The sequence below is a fragment of the Perna viridis genome, chromosome 7 (genome assembly GCF_037379345.1).
Source record: "Perna viridis isolate PV_CMFRI_1.1 ecotype Kerala chromosome 7, ASM3737934v1, whole genome shotgun sequence".
Lineage (NCBI taxonomy): Eukaryota > Metazoa > Mollusca > Bivalvia > Mytilida > Mytilidae > Perna > Perna viridis.
The window spans coordinates 1956909-1978670 of record NC_142451.1 but is presented as its reverse complement, the minus strand read 5'-3'; the positions used below and the strand labels follow the sequence as shown (position 1 = coordinate 1978670).

General features: G+C 33.0%; 1 protein-coding gene across 2 annotated transcripts in view; it reads left to right on the top strand.

Moving 5' to 3' along the window:
- The window catches only part of LOC148610920 (ATP-binding cassette sub-family C member 1-like), a 58917-nt gene that overhangs the window by 30984 nt on the left and 6171 nt on the right, over positions 1-21762 (top strand). For both annotated transcript variants that reach the window (XM_088590836.1, XM_088590837.1), the window contains 14 exons: positions 3550-3726; positions 3858-4025; positions 5067-5250; positions 7369-7459; positions 9375-9471; positions 10275-10509; positions 10885-11195; positions 12018-12217; positions 15396-15516; positions 15873-15974; positions 16767-16907; positions 17102-17260; positions 17538-17704; positions 20709-20903. In XM_088590836.1, coding sequence (XP_088446962.1) covers positions 3550-3726; positions 3858-4025; positions 5067-5250; positions 7369-7459; positions 9375-9471; positions 10275-10509; positions 10885-11195; positions 12018-12217; positions 15396-15516; positions 15873-15974; positions 16767-16907; positions 17102-17260; positions 17538-17704; positions 20709-20903 — 2348 coding nt within the window. The remainder of the gene's footprint in view (positions 1-3549; positions 3727-3857; positions 4026-5066; positions 5251-7368; positions 7460-9374; positions 9472-10274; positions 10510-10884; positions 11196-12017; positions 12218-15395; positions 15517-15872; positions 15975-16766; positions 16908-17101; positions 17261-17537; positions 17705-20708; positions 20904-21762) is intronic.

Sequence of the window (21762 nt, the reverse complement as noted above, 5' to 3'; positions counted from 1 at the left end):
AGCATCCATGTTTTGACGTACACCCACTCAGGGATATGCAATACGATACTGGTACCTATTACTAATAAACATTTCAATATAATCCTAGAAGTTGTTGTTTTTCTGCTATAGTATTCATTTTCATACTGAAAATTCAGAATATCATTGCCCTGCTACAAACATGAGTTTTCTATTAAAATTCTTATATAGGTACCCTATTCCAGGCATAAGACTAATATCTCAATGTTAGCCAGAAAATATTACTTTTGATAAAAAGCTGCTGCATTAATCAAACTAAGCAACTTTGCGGTTTATTCTGACATGGTAGATACATGAGCTGTACTATGAGTTCCAAATCATTATTTAATCCCCACTTGTGAGTTCCATATATGGAAATATTAATATCCTAACCTCCTTTTTTGTCTTTAACTCAAGGGAGCCTCTTGTTTAAAGTAAAGTATAATGACCGGTACAACCAACTGTTTTAAACTATAGATATGGTCATTTCAATCATAATAAATCCAGAAAAAATTATACCAATATCATAGTTTTAAAAAAATATAGCTTTTCATATGCAGAAAATACAGATTTTAAGCCATTTTGGTACCCCAGGCAGATACAAATGGACCTCAATATGACAGGAAAAGGACTTTTTCTTTAAAACAGATAGCTATGATGCAAGAAATATAGTTTACTGGTATAAATATTATAATAACAATTGTCTGCTTTAGATACTTTTTGAAAAAATTCAGTTTTTATATGAAAAAACACCATTATTTTTCTTGCCGCATTAAAATCTGTCCATTTGAACCACTAAAAAAAGTCTACTAAAAAATTGGCTGATGACTTTTGTGACATTTCTGTGTTTAAATCAACCACAAAGTTATATGGCAACTCATTTTAGCTATTTATTTGAAAGAAAAACAAAAAATAAAAAAAATATTCATTTTTTCATATATAAGAGGCAATGTATGGAAAATGACTATTTTCAAGTCCTAACCACATACTTAAAATGTGTTGTAACTTGAAAACTATCCTTTATGCAGGAGTATTACTTGCTTTAGGTTACCTGAATATAGATATGCTCATCATAAATAGTCAAGATAATAATTTTATTGAACTGATATCCTACAAATTCATGAAAACAAAATGCATTTCCAAATTTGGTAAAAATTAACCATAAATGCAAAAAACCAGAGCTACCATAAAAAATTAGGTTCAAAAGTTGGTTAATTCATCTTAAAAGTGTTACATGTATTGGGGTACTACTTTTTCAGCTGGTAAAGACCACTTGCTGAATATCCAACTTTACTTGAAAAACTGGCTTACTAGGTCTCAGTATCGTATTAATTTTCCCATAGACTTCTATAGTGAAGTGCATATTTTTAGGATTTTTTAAAAAATATGCAAATTGATTCAATAAAACTTTCACTTATGTAGCATTTCTAAGGACATGTGAAAAAATAATTTCCCGCAAAGAAAATAGGGTGAGTCCATGAAGATTGGACAGAAAAGTAGTCTTGAACTATAAATAGCCATTTTTCCTACTTTCACTTTCATTTTGCACTCACCAAACCAACTTTTTCAGTGGAACATTTTTATGATATTATGTTAGATTTTCTTTTAAAAAAGTTCTTCATCTTACAGTGTGATGTTTGCTCTATTTTTTTAAGTCATTGTTCATGTCTTTTGACAAAACATTATTTTGTAAAGAGGCAAAAAGAAAATGCACTATATTTTTATAGCATCCATGTTTTGACGTACACCCGCTCAGGGATATGCAATACGATACTGGTACCTATTAGTAGCTCTACTAACTCCCTGTACATAGCCCCATACAATCAAACTATTTTTAGCACCAAATATACAACACAATTCACTTATGTCTGTGATGTGTAAAGCTATGCAAAGCCAAGGAAATCCTCTACCAATTAACATCACTTTCATTAACCATATAAAAGGATTAAAAATGACTGTGTACAGGAAATAATTCTTAATTGGCAATCAAGTTAGGCTTGACAGGTGATCATAGGTCATAAATATGTCAGTGTGGTACACATGATTGGTAAGGGCTAAGGCACATGTATAAATACGATATAACAAGACATTGTTTTAAAACTTAATTAAGTATAATGAGTCAACATAGCGATCCATTACTTCAAAAGATTGACCTGAAAGAAAAGGTCAAAATTTTCCTCTTTTTTTTTTTGGCTTTTCCAAAATTTGTGAAAAACAGGTGTTTTTAAGTGAGAAATTACAGTAACTTCCTTTTTGATAGTTTTGTGTATTGACTGAATTTATAGCTTTGAATAAACATTTTTCCTCACACTACTTACAATGCATCATAGCTCCTTAGAATTTTAAAAATGCTTTATTTAGGTTTATATCATAACATAGGATGTGATTTGAGACTTAGGCAACATCAATTTCCCATTGGAGTGATTTTTAGGAACATTTAATGAAAAGCCACAGTATCTTTTAGAGAGTAAATCTTATTGTTTTACAAGATGAAGAATATATAACCCCCCTTCAACAAGGTCAAGAAAATATTACCACTCTTCTTCAAGGTTAAGAATATATAACCACTCTAATATGTAACCACCCTTCAAAAAGGTAAAGAATATATAACCATTCTAATATATAACCATCCTTCAACAAGGTCAAGAAAATTATAACCACTCTATTTATAGCCACCAAGATGAAGAAAATTTAACCACCTTCATCGAAATAAAGAATATATAACCACCCTTCAACAAAATAAGGAATATATAACCACACTTCAACAAAATAAGAATATATAACCATCTTTCAATGAAATAAAGAATATTTAACCATCTTTCATCAAGATAAGGAATATATAACCACCCTTCAACAAAATAAAGAATATATAACCACTCTTCAACAAAATAAAGAATATATAACCACTCTTCAACAAAATAAAGAATATATAATCACTGTTCAACAAAATAAGGAATATATAACACCTTTTCAACAAAATAAAGAATATTTAACCATCTTTCATCAAGATAAAGAATAATAACCACCCTTCAACAAAGTAAGGAATATATAACCACTCTTCAACAAAATAAAGAATATATAACCACTCTTCAACAAAATAAGGAATATAGAACCGCTGTTCAACAAAATAAAGAATATATGAGAGCTCTTCAACAAAGTAAAGAATATTTAACCATCTTTCATCAAGATAAGGAATATATAACCACACTTCAACAAGATAAACAATATTTAACCATCTTTCATCAAGATCAAGAATATTTAACCAACCTTCAACAAGATAAAAAATATATAACCACCCTTCATCAAGATAAAGAATATATTGAACCACTCTTCAACAAGATAAAGAACCACTCTTAAATGGTTTTAGGAATTTTCATATTTTGACAGATAAGCATTATTTGTACAATTTCATTATTTAAGTGTCCTTGTTATCTTTAAATTTGTTTCTTATAGAAATTACATAACTTTTTTATAAAAAGCATGTGACCTTGAGCATAGCGTATGTTAGAGTTTTAACTGATTGTAATATAGTGTTTTTATTATGATTTGTAGGGTTCTGTTGCCTATGTATCACAGGAAGCATGGATACAGAATGCCACAATGATGGATAATATTTTATTTGGTAAAACCTTCATGCAGAAGAAGTACAGAAGGGTATTAGAAGCATGTGCCTTAAATGCTGACCTAGATCATCTTCCTGGGAGGGATTTGACTGAAATAGGGGAGAAGGTATTCAGTTTTCTCTAGTGAACAATTATGGTTAGTTATCAGTTCGATTTTATAAATCATGGTTTATTTCAGTAAAATTTATACAGTTATTTTTTTACTCAATGCTTCTTGAATTTAGTTTATTCTTTCAGGGTATTAACCTTAGTGGTGGACAGAAACAGAGAGTAAGCCTAGCCAGGGCAGTGTATAGTAATTCTGATGTTTATCTAATGGATGACCCTCTTAGTGCTGTTGATGCCCATGTTGGAAAACACATCTTTGAAAATGTCATAGGAAATAAAGGGCTGCTGAAAAACAAGGTAAGTTTAACCCAACAACTATGTTGAAATAAATTTTTCATATTTGAATTAATAATTATTGATTAAAATTTTGCATTTCTTTTTTGAAATGTTGTGTTATAGAATAGAGATATGAGAAAATGTAAATGAGACAACTTTAACTATGAAATCCTTATATAAATCTATAGGAGTGAACAACATTCAGAAGTTTTACTATTGCTGTCACAAATGGAGGTTTAGAGTATATAGGAAAGATTTCATCCACTGGCTAGTCAGTCTGTCTGTCTTTGTACCTTGTAAATGAAGTTCTTCTTTAAGTATTCAATGCATTTTGATGGAATTACATGACATATTGATTGTTAAAAGAGTTGAAGTGCAGTATTTGTGAGCCTGCTTACTGCATTACTAATTATGTTCTTGTTTTATTCTCTTGGGAACCAGAATTATCTCTTTTAGTCATGGTGATCAATTACACGTCAGCTCCAAATTCTATCCCAATAATTTTTAGCTTACCTGGCCATAGACCTTGTGAGCCATCACTTGGCATCTGTCAGCGTCAATATCATTGTTTTGATATAATTATTTTCTTTAAACATCTTCTCCTCTGAAATTACTAGACAAAATTCAATGCAAGTTGTTATGGTTTTTCTTGAGTATTCTTAGCATGATGAGAACAGTCTGGTCAATTTTTCATTTGATTGAAACCTGTTAACCCTTGCTGTAGTAATTGCCTTTTTTTTTTACTTTTTTTTTTACTTTTTTTTTTCTTACTTTTTTTGCTATTTTTTTATTTGATATTACTGGATCAAAATTTTAATCCATTGACTTGAAGAAATCTGGTTGCTGTTACAAAAAAAAATGTAGTTTATCAAGCGATATGTGCAATTCAGCCTCTTTTAGAGTCTTTTCCAGTAGTTGCTTTTGAAGAAGGGTCTATTGAAAATATAATATAATATCAAACAGTATAAAAAATCCTGTTCTAAGTAGTCAGTATTTCAATATTGTTTTAATTGGAATGATACAGTTTTTTTTCTTAACTGTAGAAAGAATAATTATTTGTAGACTAGAATCTTTGTGACCCATGGTATCCAATGGTTACCAATGGTAGACAACATTATTGTGTTGCGGGATGGTAAAATTACAGAAACAGGATCATATGAACATTTGATGAAACATGATGGCCCTTTTGCTCAGTTTCTGAAGCAGTATTTTATAGAAGAGAACTATGCAGAGGATGATCCTGAAAGTATGTAATCCCTAAATAAAAATGGAGTGGGTTGGTGGGGGTGGTGGGGGGGGGGGTCAGAATAATAAACAAATGACAGCTGATCAAGGAGATGCAAGTTAATTACTTTTTTTACTACACATTGGCCATGTACATTAATTAATTTACCGAGAGCATGTATAGGGATATTGAAGTTTCAAATAACGACAAAAATGATCAGCAGTTATTGACTTGAGTGTCTGGGACTTAATTTGACAATGGTATTCTTTCATTTTTTTTTCAAGACTGAAGGTTATTGAGTTGTCCGTATAAGTTGCATGTGCGAAAAGGGTAGTGTTTTCCAGTTTTCACACAATAACTCAAAAAAGCTTTTATCGATCATAATGAAACTTTAGGAAAGTGTATATATTTATAATGGAAAGCTCCCTTTAATTTTTTGTAAAGTTCCTATTTTTGGTTTACGAGTTGTGAAAATTTTTTCTGAAAAAGAAGGTTATTTCAAAGTTTTTTCAAAATCTTTAATGTGCCATGGCATCTTGGCAACAAAGATTTTTCTAGAGTAATATTGCTTTTAGCGTTTTGGCTAAACAGTTGTGTCCATGTGGAGTGCAGGTGCTTCACTTTGTGTAGTTTTCATGGAGTTTTTAGCTCACCTGGCCATAGGCCAAGTGAGCTATTGCCATAACTTGGCATCCGTCGTTGTCATCGTCGTCATCATTAACAATTATACAAAACTCTTCTCCTCTGAAACTACTTGACCAATGAAACCAAACGTGGTATGAATGTTCCTTGGGGTATCCTGCATAGAACTGATGTGGAGATTTTTTATTTCTTGAAAAACATGGCCACTGTTACTAAAAATAGAACATAGGGGTCAGACAGTAGTTTTTCACATATATCTCCTAAATCATTAGGTTTAGCTAAATTCTGACGGGAAAAAAGTGTTCAGCATGAAAAGATATATCTGTGGTCAAATTTTGGTTGTAGTGCGTTTAGCGTTGTTGGAGTTATTGCCCTCTTTCAACGATTTTTGCCATTTTTAATGTTATTTCTTTCAAAAATTGTCTTCTCTGACACTACATGACTAATTGAAACCAAACTTGGTATGAATGTTCCTTAGGGTATTCTGCATAGAACTGATATGGGGATTATTGATTCGTCGAAAAACATGGCCACTGTTACTAGAAATAGAACATAGGGGTCAGACAGTAGTTTTTCACATATATCTCCTAAATCATTAGGTTTAGCTAAAGTCTGACGGGAAAAAAATCTTCAGCATGAAAAGATCTATCTGTGGTCAAATTTTGGTTTTAATGTGTTTAGCGTTGTTGGAGTTATTGCCCTTTTTTACGATTTTTGCTATTTTTAATGTTATTTCTTTCAAAAATCTTCTTCTCTGAAACTACTTGATCAATTCAAACCAAACTTTGTATGAATGTTCCTTAAGGTATCCTGCATAGAACTGTTGTAGGAATTTTTGATCTGTCAAAAAACATGGCAGCCGTTACTAAAAATAGAACATAGGGGTCAGACAGCAGTTTTTCGCATATATCTCCAAAACCATTAGGTTTAGCCAATTTCTTTCAATGGCTGAAATGTTCCTTATTATTAGGACAACAAAAGTCTTCAGGGATAAAAGTTGTCAGATGACTCCTTGTAAGAGTTGTTGCCCTTGAAAGGGGAAAATGAAATTTTTTTTACAATTTTCAGTCAAAAAAAAGAAACTTTCAATTGTTGAAATGATCCTTATGATAAGTCCTACCAAAGACTTCTTGAGTCAAAATTGTTGGACAACTTCCTGTTAAATTTACTGCCTTTGAAAGGCAAAATTCAACCAGGTGAGTGATTCAGGCTCCTGGGAGCCTATTGTTTTGTCACAGGACATACTGTAACTCCAATATGGGGAATGGTGTATCATGCACACATGAATCAATAAATTTGGTGGTATTTGAATTGAAACAGACATAAGTTATTTTTCTGTGTATGTTTATCAAATGGTTTATTATGCTTGTGTTCTCCAAATATTTATAGTACATCTTATCAGAAATTAAATTATAGAATGATCAAGAGAAATATTTCATCAATATATTTTATCCTTATGATTCTATCTTGATTTTACCAGATGATTTCATTTTCTAGTTGAGAAAATAAAGACTATGATATTAGAGCAAGTAGAAACAGTAACTTCTGATGGGTTTACCTCAGACGAATTAACATCTATCAGGAAACAGTAAGTTCTGATGGGTTTACCTCAGACGAAATAACATCTATCAGGAAACAGTAAGTTCTGATGGGTTTACCTCAGACGAATTAACATCTATCAGGAAACAGTAAGTTCTGATGGGTTTACCTCAGACGAAATAACATCTATCAGGAAACAGTAAGTTCTGATGGGTTTACCTCAGACGAATTAACATCTATCAGGAAACAGTAAGTTCTGATGGGTTTACCTCAGACGAATTAACATCTATCAGGAAACAGTAAGTTCTGATGGGTTTACCTCAGACGAATTAACATCTATCAGGAAACAGTAAGTTCTGATGGGTTTACCTCAGACGAATTAACATCTATCAGGAAACAGTAAGTTTGTAATATGCAGCAACAGTAGATGTGGTCATGCATACAGTTTCTGGACTTTACAAAGGCCTTTTTAGGATGCAAATATGGACTAGATTGATAATATGCATTAATTGACATGACACAACACAGTTGTTGTTGTCTTCCATGAAAGGTTTTTATGGTCAAATATCTTGTTGTTGGTAGTAATATCATGCCTTTATAATCCAGCTTTACTTTTCAAGAATGAGAAATACAGAAAGTACTTTTGGTGGTCTTGTTTATGTTAAACTTTCAGTCTATATGTGCAAGTCTTTATTTACACAATTATCATTATGCAAGTTGCATGAATGTCCATTTTAAACCTGCATTTTTTTTTACTTTTGATACAGTCACAAAAATTAGTTTGCATGGCATCTTCTGCTTTATGAAATTTTCTGACTTCATTTATAATTATTATTTACAATATTTGTATAGTGGCAATCTAAACGACATTTACTCTAAGCGATTTACAGCATAAAAATGATATACAATACAGTAGTAATCAACACCTAAAATTATACAAAGGAAAATAAAAATAAAAATATTATTCAGAACCAGAATTATGTATCTTAGATACAGAAATTTGTAAAACCAAAAAAGAAAAGATGAACAAAAAAAAAAATTACAAACTATGTAATTGAAACATGATTAAGTATTAAAACATCATTTAAATAGTATAAAATGGCAAAAGTAAAAATATCTAGAAAATAGATTATATATTAATATTTTTTTCATTTAAATGAAATAAGAGTTAAAAACAATAAAAAAAAATGTTACCATTTAAAATATAAATATCCAAAACATAACATTACTGTATTAAACATACCACTGATAAAATAGATCATTAATAAAACATAATAACGTCAAAATTAATAAAAGATCACCATAAGCTGTCCTAAAAAGATGAATTTTCAGTCCGCTGGGAAGTTTGTTCCATAAAGTGGCAGGTGCTTTGTCGAACCTACGATCACCATATGATTTTGTTTTTATTCTTGGCATTTCGAGTGTCAACTCGCAGTGGACAGATATTATAAATACCCTTAAGACTCACTCATTATGAATCAACTCGCAGTGGACAGATATTATCAATACCCTTCAGACTTAATATGAATCAACTCATAGTGGGCAGGTATTATCGCTACACTTAAGACTCGCTCATTATGAATCAACTCGCAGTGGACAGGTATTATCGCTACCCTTCAGACTCACTCATTATATATTGTTACTTGCTGCTTGAAGAAGCTTGCTATTTAACAATGGGATGGTTGCACCCTACCATTCTGCAAAAAGCAACCAATATGGGTAAAATAGGCATTTATTTGATATTGTTGTAGAATGTTTAACTTCTCATTCTATTTTGTCAATTCTTTTTTTAATTTCTGTTTTAAGAATAATTAACATATTTCAAATAGAATTTAGCATTTTCAGTCCATGGGGGTCAAAGTGGGGCCACACATTAAAAAATGACTTTTTCTACCCACCTGCATACAAAGCTTGGGGGAAATATAGGAATCATCCTTACTGTGTTTTAATGCATTATTTTACAGGAAACCTTTAAAACCAAAGCAGATTGAGCCTTGTGTAAAGGGAAAACAACCACTTCCAATCAGACTCACTCATGATGAATCAACTCACAGTGGACAGGTATTATCATTACCCTTCAGACTTAATATGAATCAACTCATAGTGGACAGGTATTATCATTACCCTTCAGACTCACTCATGATGAATCAACTCACAGTGGACCGGTATTATCATTACCCTTAAGACTTATTCATCATGAATCAACTCACAGTGGGCGGGTATTATCACTATCCTTCAGACTCACTTGTGATGAATCAATTCCAAGTGAGCAGGTATAATCACAAACCCTCAGACTAACTTGTGATGAATCAATTCCCAGTGAGCAGGTATAATCACAAACCCTCAGACTTATTCATGATGAACTGACTCACAGAGGGCAGGTATTATCAATACCATCACTCATGATTAATCCATTAATGGTGGATTGGTATTATCACTACCCTCAAACTTATTCGTGATGAATTGACTCATAGTGGGCTAGTATTATCACTACCCTTCAGACTCTCATGATGAATTAATTCCTAGTGAGCAGGTATAATCACAAACCCTCAGACTCACTCATGATGAACCAACTCACAGTGGGCAGGTATTATCACTACCATCAGGCTCACTCATGATGAATGAACTCACAGTGGGCAGGTATAATGACTTCCTATATTTCTCAACCTGTTCTGCTTTTTATTCATACCATCATGACCTAAAATACCCAACTGTAAATTAGAGATTATCTGGTATTATTGTGAGGTCATGCTTATATTGGTTAAATAAGATTTTCTATTACTTTCAGATGAAATGGTTAATAGATACTTACTACTGTTGGATGCTGTGTCTCAGTGGTTATTATGCCATATGTATATTTTCAGATAAAGTGGTCTGTGTATAGATACTACTGCAAGGCTATTGGGTGCTGCACCTCAGCTGCTATTGTCCTAATATTCTCACTCTACCATGGTATTAGTGTTTACTCCAACTTCTGGTTATCTTTCTGGACTCATGCTAACAACTTATACAGTACCAACCACACAGCCATTGGAGTAACCTTCACAGATAAAACTAATTATTATGTACTGGTGTATGGAATTCTGGGAGTTTGTCAGGGTAGGGTTTATGTAGAAATAGTTTAGCCTTTATATCTGTATGCCATGCAACTGGGTTTGATGGATAATGGTTTTGACACATCCATTTGTTTGGTACAGGGATTGTTCCAACTAATAAAGAATACACGAAGGACTTGTGGATATAATGGTTCTTTGGCCTGCTCATTGCCTCATGTTCATGTAAGATAGGGTTGTATCTTCATGTACAGATATGATTACCATGATTACTGTTGCAATCAAGCAATTTTAGGTCTGATTACTGAATATGATTATTTGGTATTTCCAGCCATGTTTGTGATGATTACTGGAGATGATTACTGTTATTTTTCAGCCATTTTAGTTTTGATTACTGGAGATGATTACTGTTATTTTTCAGCAATTTTAGTTTTGATTTATGCAATGCTGACTTCAGTAAGAATGGTGGAAGCTGCAGGTCGACTTCACTCTCTGATGTTAGACAGGATGATAAGGGCACCAATGGAATTTTTTGATACAACCCCTACAGGACGTATAATAAACAGATTCTCTAGTGACATGGAGACAATAGACACAACCCTACCTCTCACTTTCCGTATCACAATTAACTCACTGTATCTAGCCATTACCACAGTGATAGTCATCTGTATCAATACTCCATTAATCTTCACAGTAGTTCTTCCTGTTCTTTTCTTGTATGGTGTCATTTTGGTAAGTTCATAGGTTTGTAAATTAGATATGAGTCATCTCTTATGTAATGTCTCTACTTTACTTTTGTGACAACTTACTAGATTTGACATTTTAGGGTTCTCAAGCTTGTGTTTTATGTTTTTTAGGCTTTATCATCTTAGTATTTTAAGATAAATATGTGAATGATAAAAATACTTTTACCTTCTTTGTCTGTTGAGAGTCCATAAAATAGATTGTGTATTGTGTGCTACTTGATATACTTGCTGTTGCAGCCCAAAAAAAAACACCAAAATTAAACATCAGTTTTTATATGACCTTAAAAAGTTGTTATGATGTTGTTGTACTTGTCATTGTTGTTGGTGTTGTTAATTTTTTCGTTTCTCAGGATAATTTTAGTTGCAGTGAATCAAATGTCATGAATTGTTGATATATTGATTACTGTTGGTTGAATTTGCAACCTGAAGCAGAACTTTGTACTTAAATTGACTTCCGGAATATTGTGCAGTATTGTATCCTAATGAGTTTTGTGTTCATAATAAACTGTAAGTCAGTCCTTATGTTTAATTGGTCAAAAATTAAAATTGTGTCCATATTAGCCCCAAGGGAACAGAGTTTAACTGGCTGCCATCATATCATGCTGCACTTGGCAAAACTTTATGTTGAAAAATGAAGTGAGTTAGTTGCTGGCTTAATATTTTATAAAGTTCAGATTTTTGTTACTGTGAAAAGTTCTACAAACAGTTCATTATGTTTGTTTAATGAATTGTAGAAAGTAAACTACGTCTTATTTTCTGTGACAAATTTGCCATAACATTGACACACAAAACTTATTACATTTTTTAGCGGTTTTACCTGCCAACATCTCGTCAGTTGAAGAGATTAGAATCAGTACATCGATCTCCCATATTTAACCACTTCAGTGAAACAGTAGCAGGGGCCTCAGTGATAAGAGCATACAGAGCTACGGAGAGGTTCATTAATGAATCACTTAGAAGACTAGATAGGAATATAGTATACTACTATGCTTACTTTAACTCAGCAAGGTAAGGGGTGATATTTCGCTTAACAAAACAGGGAATGGAAACACTCTTAATCAGCTAAGTATTGCCAACATTTCACCTTCCATCAGCCAGGTAGGGACAATATTTCACCTTCCATCAGCCAGGTAGGGACAACATTTCACCTTCTATCAGTCAGGTTGGGACATTTCACCTTCGATCAGTCAGGTAGGGACAACTTACTCACAATCAGCAAGTTATGGCCAACATTTCTCCTTCCATCAGCCAGGTAGGGATAACATTTCACCTTCCATCAGTCAGGTAGAGACAACATTTCACCTTCCATTAGTCAGGTAGGGAGAACATTTCACCTTCCATCAGCCAGTTGGGGACAACATTTCACCTTCTATCAGTCAGGTAGGGACAACTTTTCACTCACAATCAGCAAGTTATGGCAACATTTCACCCTTCATCAGCAAGATAGGAATCCGGGTTGTTTCGCCCTAATTCCGGTTCGCACCTGAGTGGTTTCGCCATACTACCGGTTCGCCCTGGGTGGTTTCACCCTAAATCTTGTTCGTCCTGCATGGTTTCGCCCTGATTTTTGTATATCAAAATAAAATAGTGAATTTAAGGATTTAGCGATCTCAGATGCTTTATTAATAAAAAAATAAAATGCATGTCAGTATCCATATCAAAGAATATTCTTGATTTTTTTTATTGAATTTATTCAGTATAATTATTCTATGTCTTGTGAAAAAGCATGTAAGCCTATGCAATTTGTGTGTAAATAAACTAAGTCAAATGTAAAACTGCACAACCAATTAATATCTACCAAATAATGCAAGACTAGAAATGTAAGCATGTCCTGCTCTGGGGGGTGTCTTGTTTATTTTGTCTTTTTTTTTGTCTTTTTTATGTTGTCTTGTTTTTTGTTGTTGTTTTTGTATATATACTTGCTGTCTCCAGTTGGACTGGTACTTGGTAATTAATTGCATTTATTTATTTATTAAGTATATTTATCAACATGTATTATACATCATAAATCAGGCAAATACATCAGATAAGCATGATAAAACAGATTATAATCAAAATAAAGTTTAATGAATAACAAGAGTAATCAAGGGAACCAAGGTTATAGCGGTAATCAAAAGAATGTAATCAAGGAACAAAGACCAGACATGGAAAACAGACATACACAACAAATAACATAAAGTAACTAAAATCATACATACAAAGTAACAAAAGTAAATGAGCAACTCGGACTCCACTAAAAACTAGGAGCATGGACCAGGTGCACGGGTAGGGTAAGTGTCCTCTGCTAAGAAAAACAATAACAACAATAACAGTTGCAATTTATATACACATGTGAATTGTGACTCGTGCCTAGGTACACCTGACGTCCATTTACATATCAATTAACTTAACTATTTTATTACCTATGTAATCTCAGGCACGTGCTTAGATTATACTGATAACAACTGGCTCTCATTTACATATCAATTGAATTAATTAAAAATTTAAATTTGTGTATTCTCGGGCACGTGTACACGTCGCATGTAAAAATTCTTTTCCATATTAATTCAGTTCTATATTAGATTAAAATACCTTAACACCATAAGAATAACCATTACTGGATACCAGGAGTCTGCCACCGCGCTTGCTGCTCTTCTCTAGAGCTTTGTACACCACTGGCTCCTCTGGTAGTATGTCGTCTGGGAGATCAGGTTCTGCATTAAGGAATCTGCAATAAAATTAAAGCAATGCAAAATCTAAAATGAATAAAGATTTCACAAGATAACAGAAATACAAGGACAAGTTTAAAATTTTAACTAATACTAAAACATTGAACATGATGAAATACTTACAAATTTTTATAAACTCACGTGTCCTGTGGTTCTTCTGTGTCATCTGCTACTCTTAGTTTTACATCGAAGCTGGCATCTATAGGGTTGTCGACCTGCATGGGTTCTGGTTCTGGCTGGGCAGGTTCTGGTTCTTGCTGGGCAGGTTGTGGCTCTGGCTGGGCAGGTTGTGGCTCTGACACGAATTCAAGAATGAATATGCCAGTTCAAACTTATGTCTTTTATACATTTTCAGCAATTGCTTGAAGATCAAAAATTACATCTGTTGTCAATTACCGTTTCAATAATATTTCTGTAATAACAATGTCCGTTATATTAATTTTCTTAATAATTGAAAAACCAATCAAAATTTCAATAAAATACCAAATTGCTCCTTAATTAGGATTAATTACTTCTTTTCTGCAAACATGTTTTTTTAACGAGTTCTTTTATTTTTATTTAGAGTACTAATTAGTTTATCATGAATAACAATACCTTTTATTTATTAGAACATCAATCATTTAACTGTTAATTGATAAGGCTGAAACCACTCACCAATCAGGGCGAAACAACTCAGGGCGAACATGTAACTAGGGCGAAACCACCCGATACCGCAAGATATGACAATATTTTACCCTTCATCAGCAAGTTACAGGCAACATTTTACCCTCCATCAGAAAGGTATAGCCAACATTTCACCTTTAATCATCAAGGTAGACTGAACATCTTTCCCTCCGTCAGCAAGGTAGCAGCAACATTTCACCCTCCATCAGCAAAATAAGACAACAGTAGGTCATATCCACTGAACTGTCACACCCTCTTCAGTTGGTAACACCCACTGAACTGCACTTGTCTACAGTGTGCCAAACCCTCTTCAATTGGTCACACCCACTGAACTGCCCTTGTCTACAGTATGCCACACCCTCTTGAGTTGGTCACACTCACTGAAGTGCCCTTATATACAGTGTGCCACACTCTCTTCAGTTGGTCACACCCACTGAACTGCCCTTGCCTACAGTGAGTCACACCCTCTTAACTTTTCTTCTCTACAGTTGGTCACACCTACCTTATTTGTCATCTTCAGTACGTTACATCTGTCATTTACTTCTGCCTATAGTAGGTCACACCGAGCAATCTATCTGTAGTTACGGTGAGTTTGGAAATTGAAATAGATCATGAGGTGAAGAGGAATGCATTATTTATATGTCAAAAGTAATTTAAATTTGAATATTGTATTAACTCAAAAGACATAAGCTCTTGGAAGCTTTTATATTGGCTAATATGTAACTTGTCAGTAATTATCTACTGAAAACAATCATTGACATATAATTTATGATTAATCAATTTTCTGAATGCTGGACATCTATATTACTTTTCAGATGGTTAGGAGTAAGATTAGAGTTACTTGGAGATGTTCTGGTGTTGTCTGTAGCCTTACTCAGTATCTTCTCTGGATTAGATGGTCCTTTAGTTGGTTTATCTGTAGTATATGCCATACAGGTTGGTTTATAATTACATATAATGGTAGTTATGGCAATCTACATTAGCTTTTAACAGACTTGTACTGGTACACTTGTGGGTGAAATAGATGAAAATACACACAATTTGTAAGGGAATTTCTGTAGTTCTACTAATGTTTTTCAATAAAAATGAATTTGCTTGCTTAAAATCATGTGTTGTAACTTTTGGTAAGCACTACTTTGTTTTGCTGTTGTGAATTTGTTTGTTTTTTTTATCATTATTCTTATGTTTACACCACGACCAATAGCTTTATTGGGGTATATTAGGACATATAGTTTCCATATAGTAACCAGACTGTAGTAAAGTTTAAGCTAATCAATCATACTTTATTTTAGGCAACATATATTTTGAATTTACTGGTGATGAATTTAAGTGATCTCCAGAGTAATATTGTCAGTGTAGAGAGAATCAAGGAGTACACAGAGATTCAGACAGAGGTATTTCTTATAGGTTGATAAATGGAAATTTCAAAGGGAGGTGATTTTCAATAAATTCTGGGGAATTCTTTTTTATCAATTCCAGAAGTAATTTGTCTCAGAGGATGTTCTGGAATTGTCTTTGATGTTAAGGACATTTCACAGTTTTATACTGTCTGTGTTAAAGGTAATATAGATTTCAGTCCTTACTTACCAAGTTCTATCTTTTTATTTTGATTTTCAATTTTGTCTTTTTTTTTACAAAGTAGGAGTTGAGCAAGAACACTTTATTTCTTCAATATAATTTTAGGGAAATTTCCTTGATTATTATGTTAAAATGATTATATGAAAAGGCCTACAAATTTCTCAGTTAAAGTTTTAGTAATACTTCTTTACTGTGATTTGCTGTGATGTAGTGGTTATTTTAACTGTTTTCATTAAAATTATGACAGAAAATCCTGTCATATATGATTTATGGTTAAAATATCTATTTATAACTTGAATTTAGTCCCTTTCATCATGTAGTTAATATGGTCAATAATTATCAAAGAGTAGGCATTTTCTAACAATTCATATTAATTATTTTCAAGCATCTTCATTGACAACCCATTTCAAAATTTTCACAAACTCTAGGATCAAACACTACAAAAATTATTTGAATGAAATATTTTGATACCTTTAGGTGTTTTGATATTTTGAAATATTTTTATACATATGATTCTTTTTACTGCATGTATTTTGACATTTTGAACTATTTTGATACTTAAAATTATTTTGACTTCCTAATTGCCTCTACCTCTGTGATTGATAAAGGGAGCTTGGAGACAGGGTAGAAAACCAGTCCACTGGCCTCAAAAAGGAGATGTAGTTTTCCGTGATTTTACGATGAGGTACCAACAAGGAACTGATTTGGTTCTCAAAGGAATTAATCTACGGATAAAACATGGAGAAAAGGTAAAAACATATTTTAAGAGTTGTGTTTTGTTGTACACTTGAGACTGTATATAACCCCTATCATTACCTTGTTTGTGTGTCCATCTGTCCTTCACACTTTCCCAAAAGATTTTGAGAAAATATTTTATATTTAAACAAAATAAGTTGGTGTACAGTGCTTTTCTGTGAGTTCATAAGTTGGAGTATTGTTTCAGATTGGAATTGTTGGAAGGACAGGAGCAGGTAAATCTTCCCTGGTCTCAGCATTATTCCGTTTAGCAAATGCAGCAGAGGGAGAGATAATCCTAAATGGTGTGGCAATCAACACTATTGGTTTACATGATCTCAGAGAAAAAATTACAATATTACCACAGGTAAATTACATAGGATTAGAGTTGATGTCCTGTAAAGTGTAGTATATTTTCAGACCCACTGGAGCATGTTAAGGTCAAAGGTCAAGGTCAATTTGCTAAGATTGGATCTCTGCTAGGTACATAATCTTGAGTGTTGCTGTTGTTCTTTGACTTTTACTCTATGATCGAGACACATCATTTTCAACTAACATGAAGAGTATTGTGTAATTTTTAATTCTTTATGGATTTAAGGTTGTTATATGTCAAAATGACACTATGGGCTTCATTTCTTATGCAGGATCCAGTTTTGTTTGCTGGGTCTTTGAGAATTAACCTTGACCCATACTGTTGCTATGGAGATGAGCAATTATGGATGGTGCTTCAGCAATCTCAGTTAAAAGATACAGTTCTGGACTTACCAAGTCAACTAGATTTCCAGTGTGGGGAAGGAGGACAAAATCTCAGGTAATTAGTCCCCTACCGGCTTAAGCCAAAAGGGGCTTTATATATGCTTTCCATCGTCTGTCAGTCCGGATAAAAACTTTTCCTAAATGCCTACAGATATTGAGCCCATTTTTTATATGTGAACGTTGATGAGTTACAGATCATGTTTACGTTTTTTTCTGCATCGCTGATTTTTGTCTGTGTTATGGCCCTTGAATTTTAAAAAAATTTACCGAAATTTAACTTTTCTGCAATTTTTTCTAAATGCTTGCTGATATTGAGCTGATTTTTGATATGTGGGTCTACCTTGATGAGTTACAGATTAAGTTAACAATATGTTTCCGTTTGCTGATTTTTGTCCCAGTTATAGCCCTTGAATTTACCAAAATTTAAGCTTTCCACACTTTTTTTCTAAACGCTTGAAGATAATGAGCTGATTTTTGGTATGTGAGTCCACCTTATTGAGTTACAGATCAAGTTTACATTTTGTACCGCTTTCCTGAATTTTTTACGCAATGTACCATAATTTTAGTTTTACACATATTTTTCCAAAGACTTAAGATATTGATTTGTTTTTTGTTTTGTTTTGGTTTTTTTTTTTGACAAATCAGTCATCTGTTATTTGAAACCTAATTTGTCCAATTGTCAATGCATAAAACTTTGCAAATCTGCATCTGTTAAATGGACTTGAACATCTTCCTTGTCTTTGTCCATATTCCTTCTTTTGTTCAAAATCAAGGTCATTTCCTCAGTTTGTCATTTATAGTTGATGATCCAAGATAGTATTTGGATCAGTGATATATACAGCCATCAGGGAACTATGTATTGTTATCATTAGAGTCTGTTTGTCTGTCTGTCAACTTGTGCTTGGTTTATTTGGCCAACTAGATTTCTGTCTGTGCTTTATTTAGCTGTTGCCGTCAATTTGTCTGTTGTTTCTTGATGATCAATTCAGGCTTCCTAGAAGCTCTAGTTTTTATGCCCCTGCTTGAGGTTTATGGTAATCATACTGTACATCCCAATTCCTCTAAAACAGCTGAATGGAATTTGATAAAACTTTCACACATTCTTTTTCATATTATTCCATTGTGCATCTTTGTATCCATCTGAATGACTTTTGGGTTTCCTCTATATTTTGTTGTGAGTATTACTCTCAGTTTTTATAGTTTATGCTGGGTTTCTCTGATGTCTTTTCCTGTAAAGGAATTTTCATGTGAAGAACTTATTTGTCTTGTATTAAATCTTAAGAATGATAACTAGATGTACAGAGAACTTATCATAGAAATCTAAAATCAAAGACTGAAGTCTTTAAAGTTGCTAATCGTTGAATATTCACTGTCACTGATTTTGGCTTACTTTCAACATCCAAAATGGTACACATGCGATATGCTCTAAAATTGGGTGATTTCCGCTAAACTATTGGCTCCCTTGATAGTATTGTGTACTCTTTCGTAACCGTTATGACTCGAATGTTTTCAATCATCCGGAACAAGATTAAAAAACTGGCTATTTATAAATATCCATGTCCTTATAATATATATGACCTTTATATATAATAAATTGTAACGAATGCCTGTGTTTGAATCGAAAACTGGGTAATATTACATAAATTCAATGCTAACTGATCATATTATCTTTTAATGTAAACTTCCCATTCTAATACAAGCAAAAAACATGCATAGACATGTACCATATTTTCTGGACTATAAGTCAATATTTTTTTTTCAGCAAAGTGTCAGCCTGAACTTATGTAAGGATTTTTCAAGAAAAATATTCATCAACAATGCATTTCATTAGATTTGTTTAGTTCACTTTTGATTGCTTTAATATCAATATTTTTGGTAAAGCCGTCATTCAAACAGTCAAACGGGCGATTGAATTGATACATTATTGATCATTGCGGCTATCCTTAATGAATGAATACGATGGTGTTAATAAAAACCCTGAAACTTTGAAACCATTAAAATATATAAATAAACTGTAGAAGATACATTAACACAACTTTTGTTTAACTTGGAAAACACATTTCGAGTGTTTTGGAGTTGTCGGTCCTTTAATATGCAAATTTATACCCATTTACGGTATTTCGTAACACATTCGCACATTGCTCAAATTATAATTCAGTAGAGGTTTTATCTAAATGGGTTATTGGAACCAAATTTGCAGGTAACAATATCAAACAAATTTCCCGCTTATTTCACACATGGCTGCCCACCTTTGACATGTTTATGATTTCGTACACTTGAGGATCTATGGCTTCAGAGCCATTGACACACCATTCAATAAAAATAGTTGAACTCGCGGACAATTTGCACTTTTTGAAAAACACAGATATTTATTTAATTCAGAAATCTTATACTTAGTAACATTGCTGGAATAATCTGCTGTTGAAAACAAACCGCTAAACTTGGATCTCCACTGACATATACGATCTATTATAATGCACACATCTGACCCTCAACTTGTCTATGTTTTTTTCATATATTTTGGTCAAAATTAGGCAATTTGACTTATACTCCACATCAACTTATAGTCTGGAAAATACGGTATATGTTTTAAAAAAGGTACATTGTAGCAATCTTTGTTTCACTTATAATATTGACCAGGGAACCAGTTTAGGAACAAAATTGAGTAGCTGGCAATGAATATTCATAAATATCAGGGTGTGCTAATGTGTATGACTTATATAGTCTTGTAACAAGCCTCAGTGCCTAAATTGGAAACTGGGTAATGTTCAAATCTAACCGATCATTTCATGTAAACTTCCCTTTCTCATACAAGCAAGAAACACACGTAAGACACACATGTATTTTACTTAAGAGGTACATTTTTATCCTGTAAGAAGCTAGAACTATGACGCTATGGCGGTAAACAGGGCGAGGATCAGCTACATTACGTGGCGTATCACTACATATTTATGCAAGTAATGTGCGAATATTAAGTACGGAAATTACAAGTTCAAGAAGTGGCTAACAATATTGGCGACTTAAAAAAGAACTTCTAATGTTTAAAACCATGTTTTCAGTGTGGGTCAGAGACAACTTGTGTGTCTAAGTAGGGCCTTACTAAGGAGAACCAAGCTCTTGGTACTAGATGAAGCCACTGCATCTGTTGACTTGGGTATGGACGAAATGATACAGCAGACAATATTCAGAGAGTTTAAGGAATGCACTGTACTATGTGTAGCACACAGACTGAAATCTGTCCTGGATTATGATAGGTAAGAATTTCATGTGATTTTCATCAAACCACAGAAATTCAAAATAAACTTGATTGTGATGTTACCTGGCCTCAGTTTATTTATTTCATGTACTCATATTCAAGGTCAAGGACGAAATCAGTCATTAGATTATTTAAAATTTAACTTTGATGTTCATTAGCCAATTATTTACAGGTCAAGGTCAGTTGATATAAGTCATTGAATTTTTCAAAGGTCAAGATTAAAGTTGATGTCAGTAATTTTAGTAATCCGTAGATCAAGGTTAAACTTTATGTTAGTCATTAAATTACTCACAGGTATATTTGTACCTGTAAATTTTTTACCAAAATTCACATAGTGAAAATATTGTTATGGTATGGTGAATGTTGGTCACGTAAGTAGGTAGGAGGATGGGTGTGCAGGGAAATTATTTTCCCAACATTTTCATTAGTTACTACTAACTGCAGCCTCTTGATATTTGATATCCAGCATCTGGTGCAAGTCCATTGTCGTGGAATCCATTTTCAGACCTGTTGGACATCTACTTCCTGTTATTAAAATTCTGCTATTTCTGTCTTTGACACATTTTTGGCCAAATTTCATATGAAAATCTAGTTATAGTACAGTGAATATCGATGGGGATATTATTTTCATAACACTTTTGTAGCAATGTCCAATCACAGCCCTTGATATTTGGTATCCAACATTAGGTACAGGTCTCATATTGTGGGATTGTAATTCAGGTCGTTGGACATCTACTTCTTGTTTAAACAAAATTCAGTAATTTCTGTCTTTGACCAATTTTTGAAACTTTTTGTCTATTATTATCAAAGGATAACAACTAGACAAAGAAATAACAAAAAAAAACACTTTTTTAAGA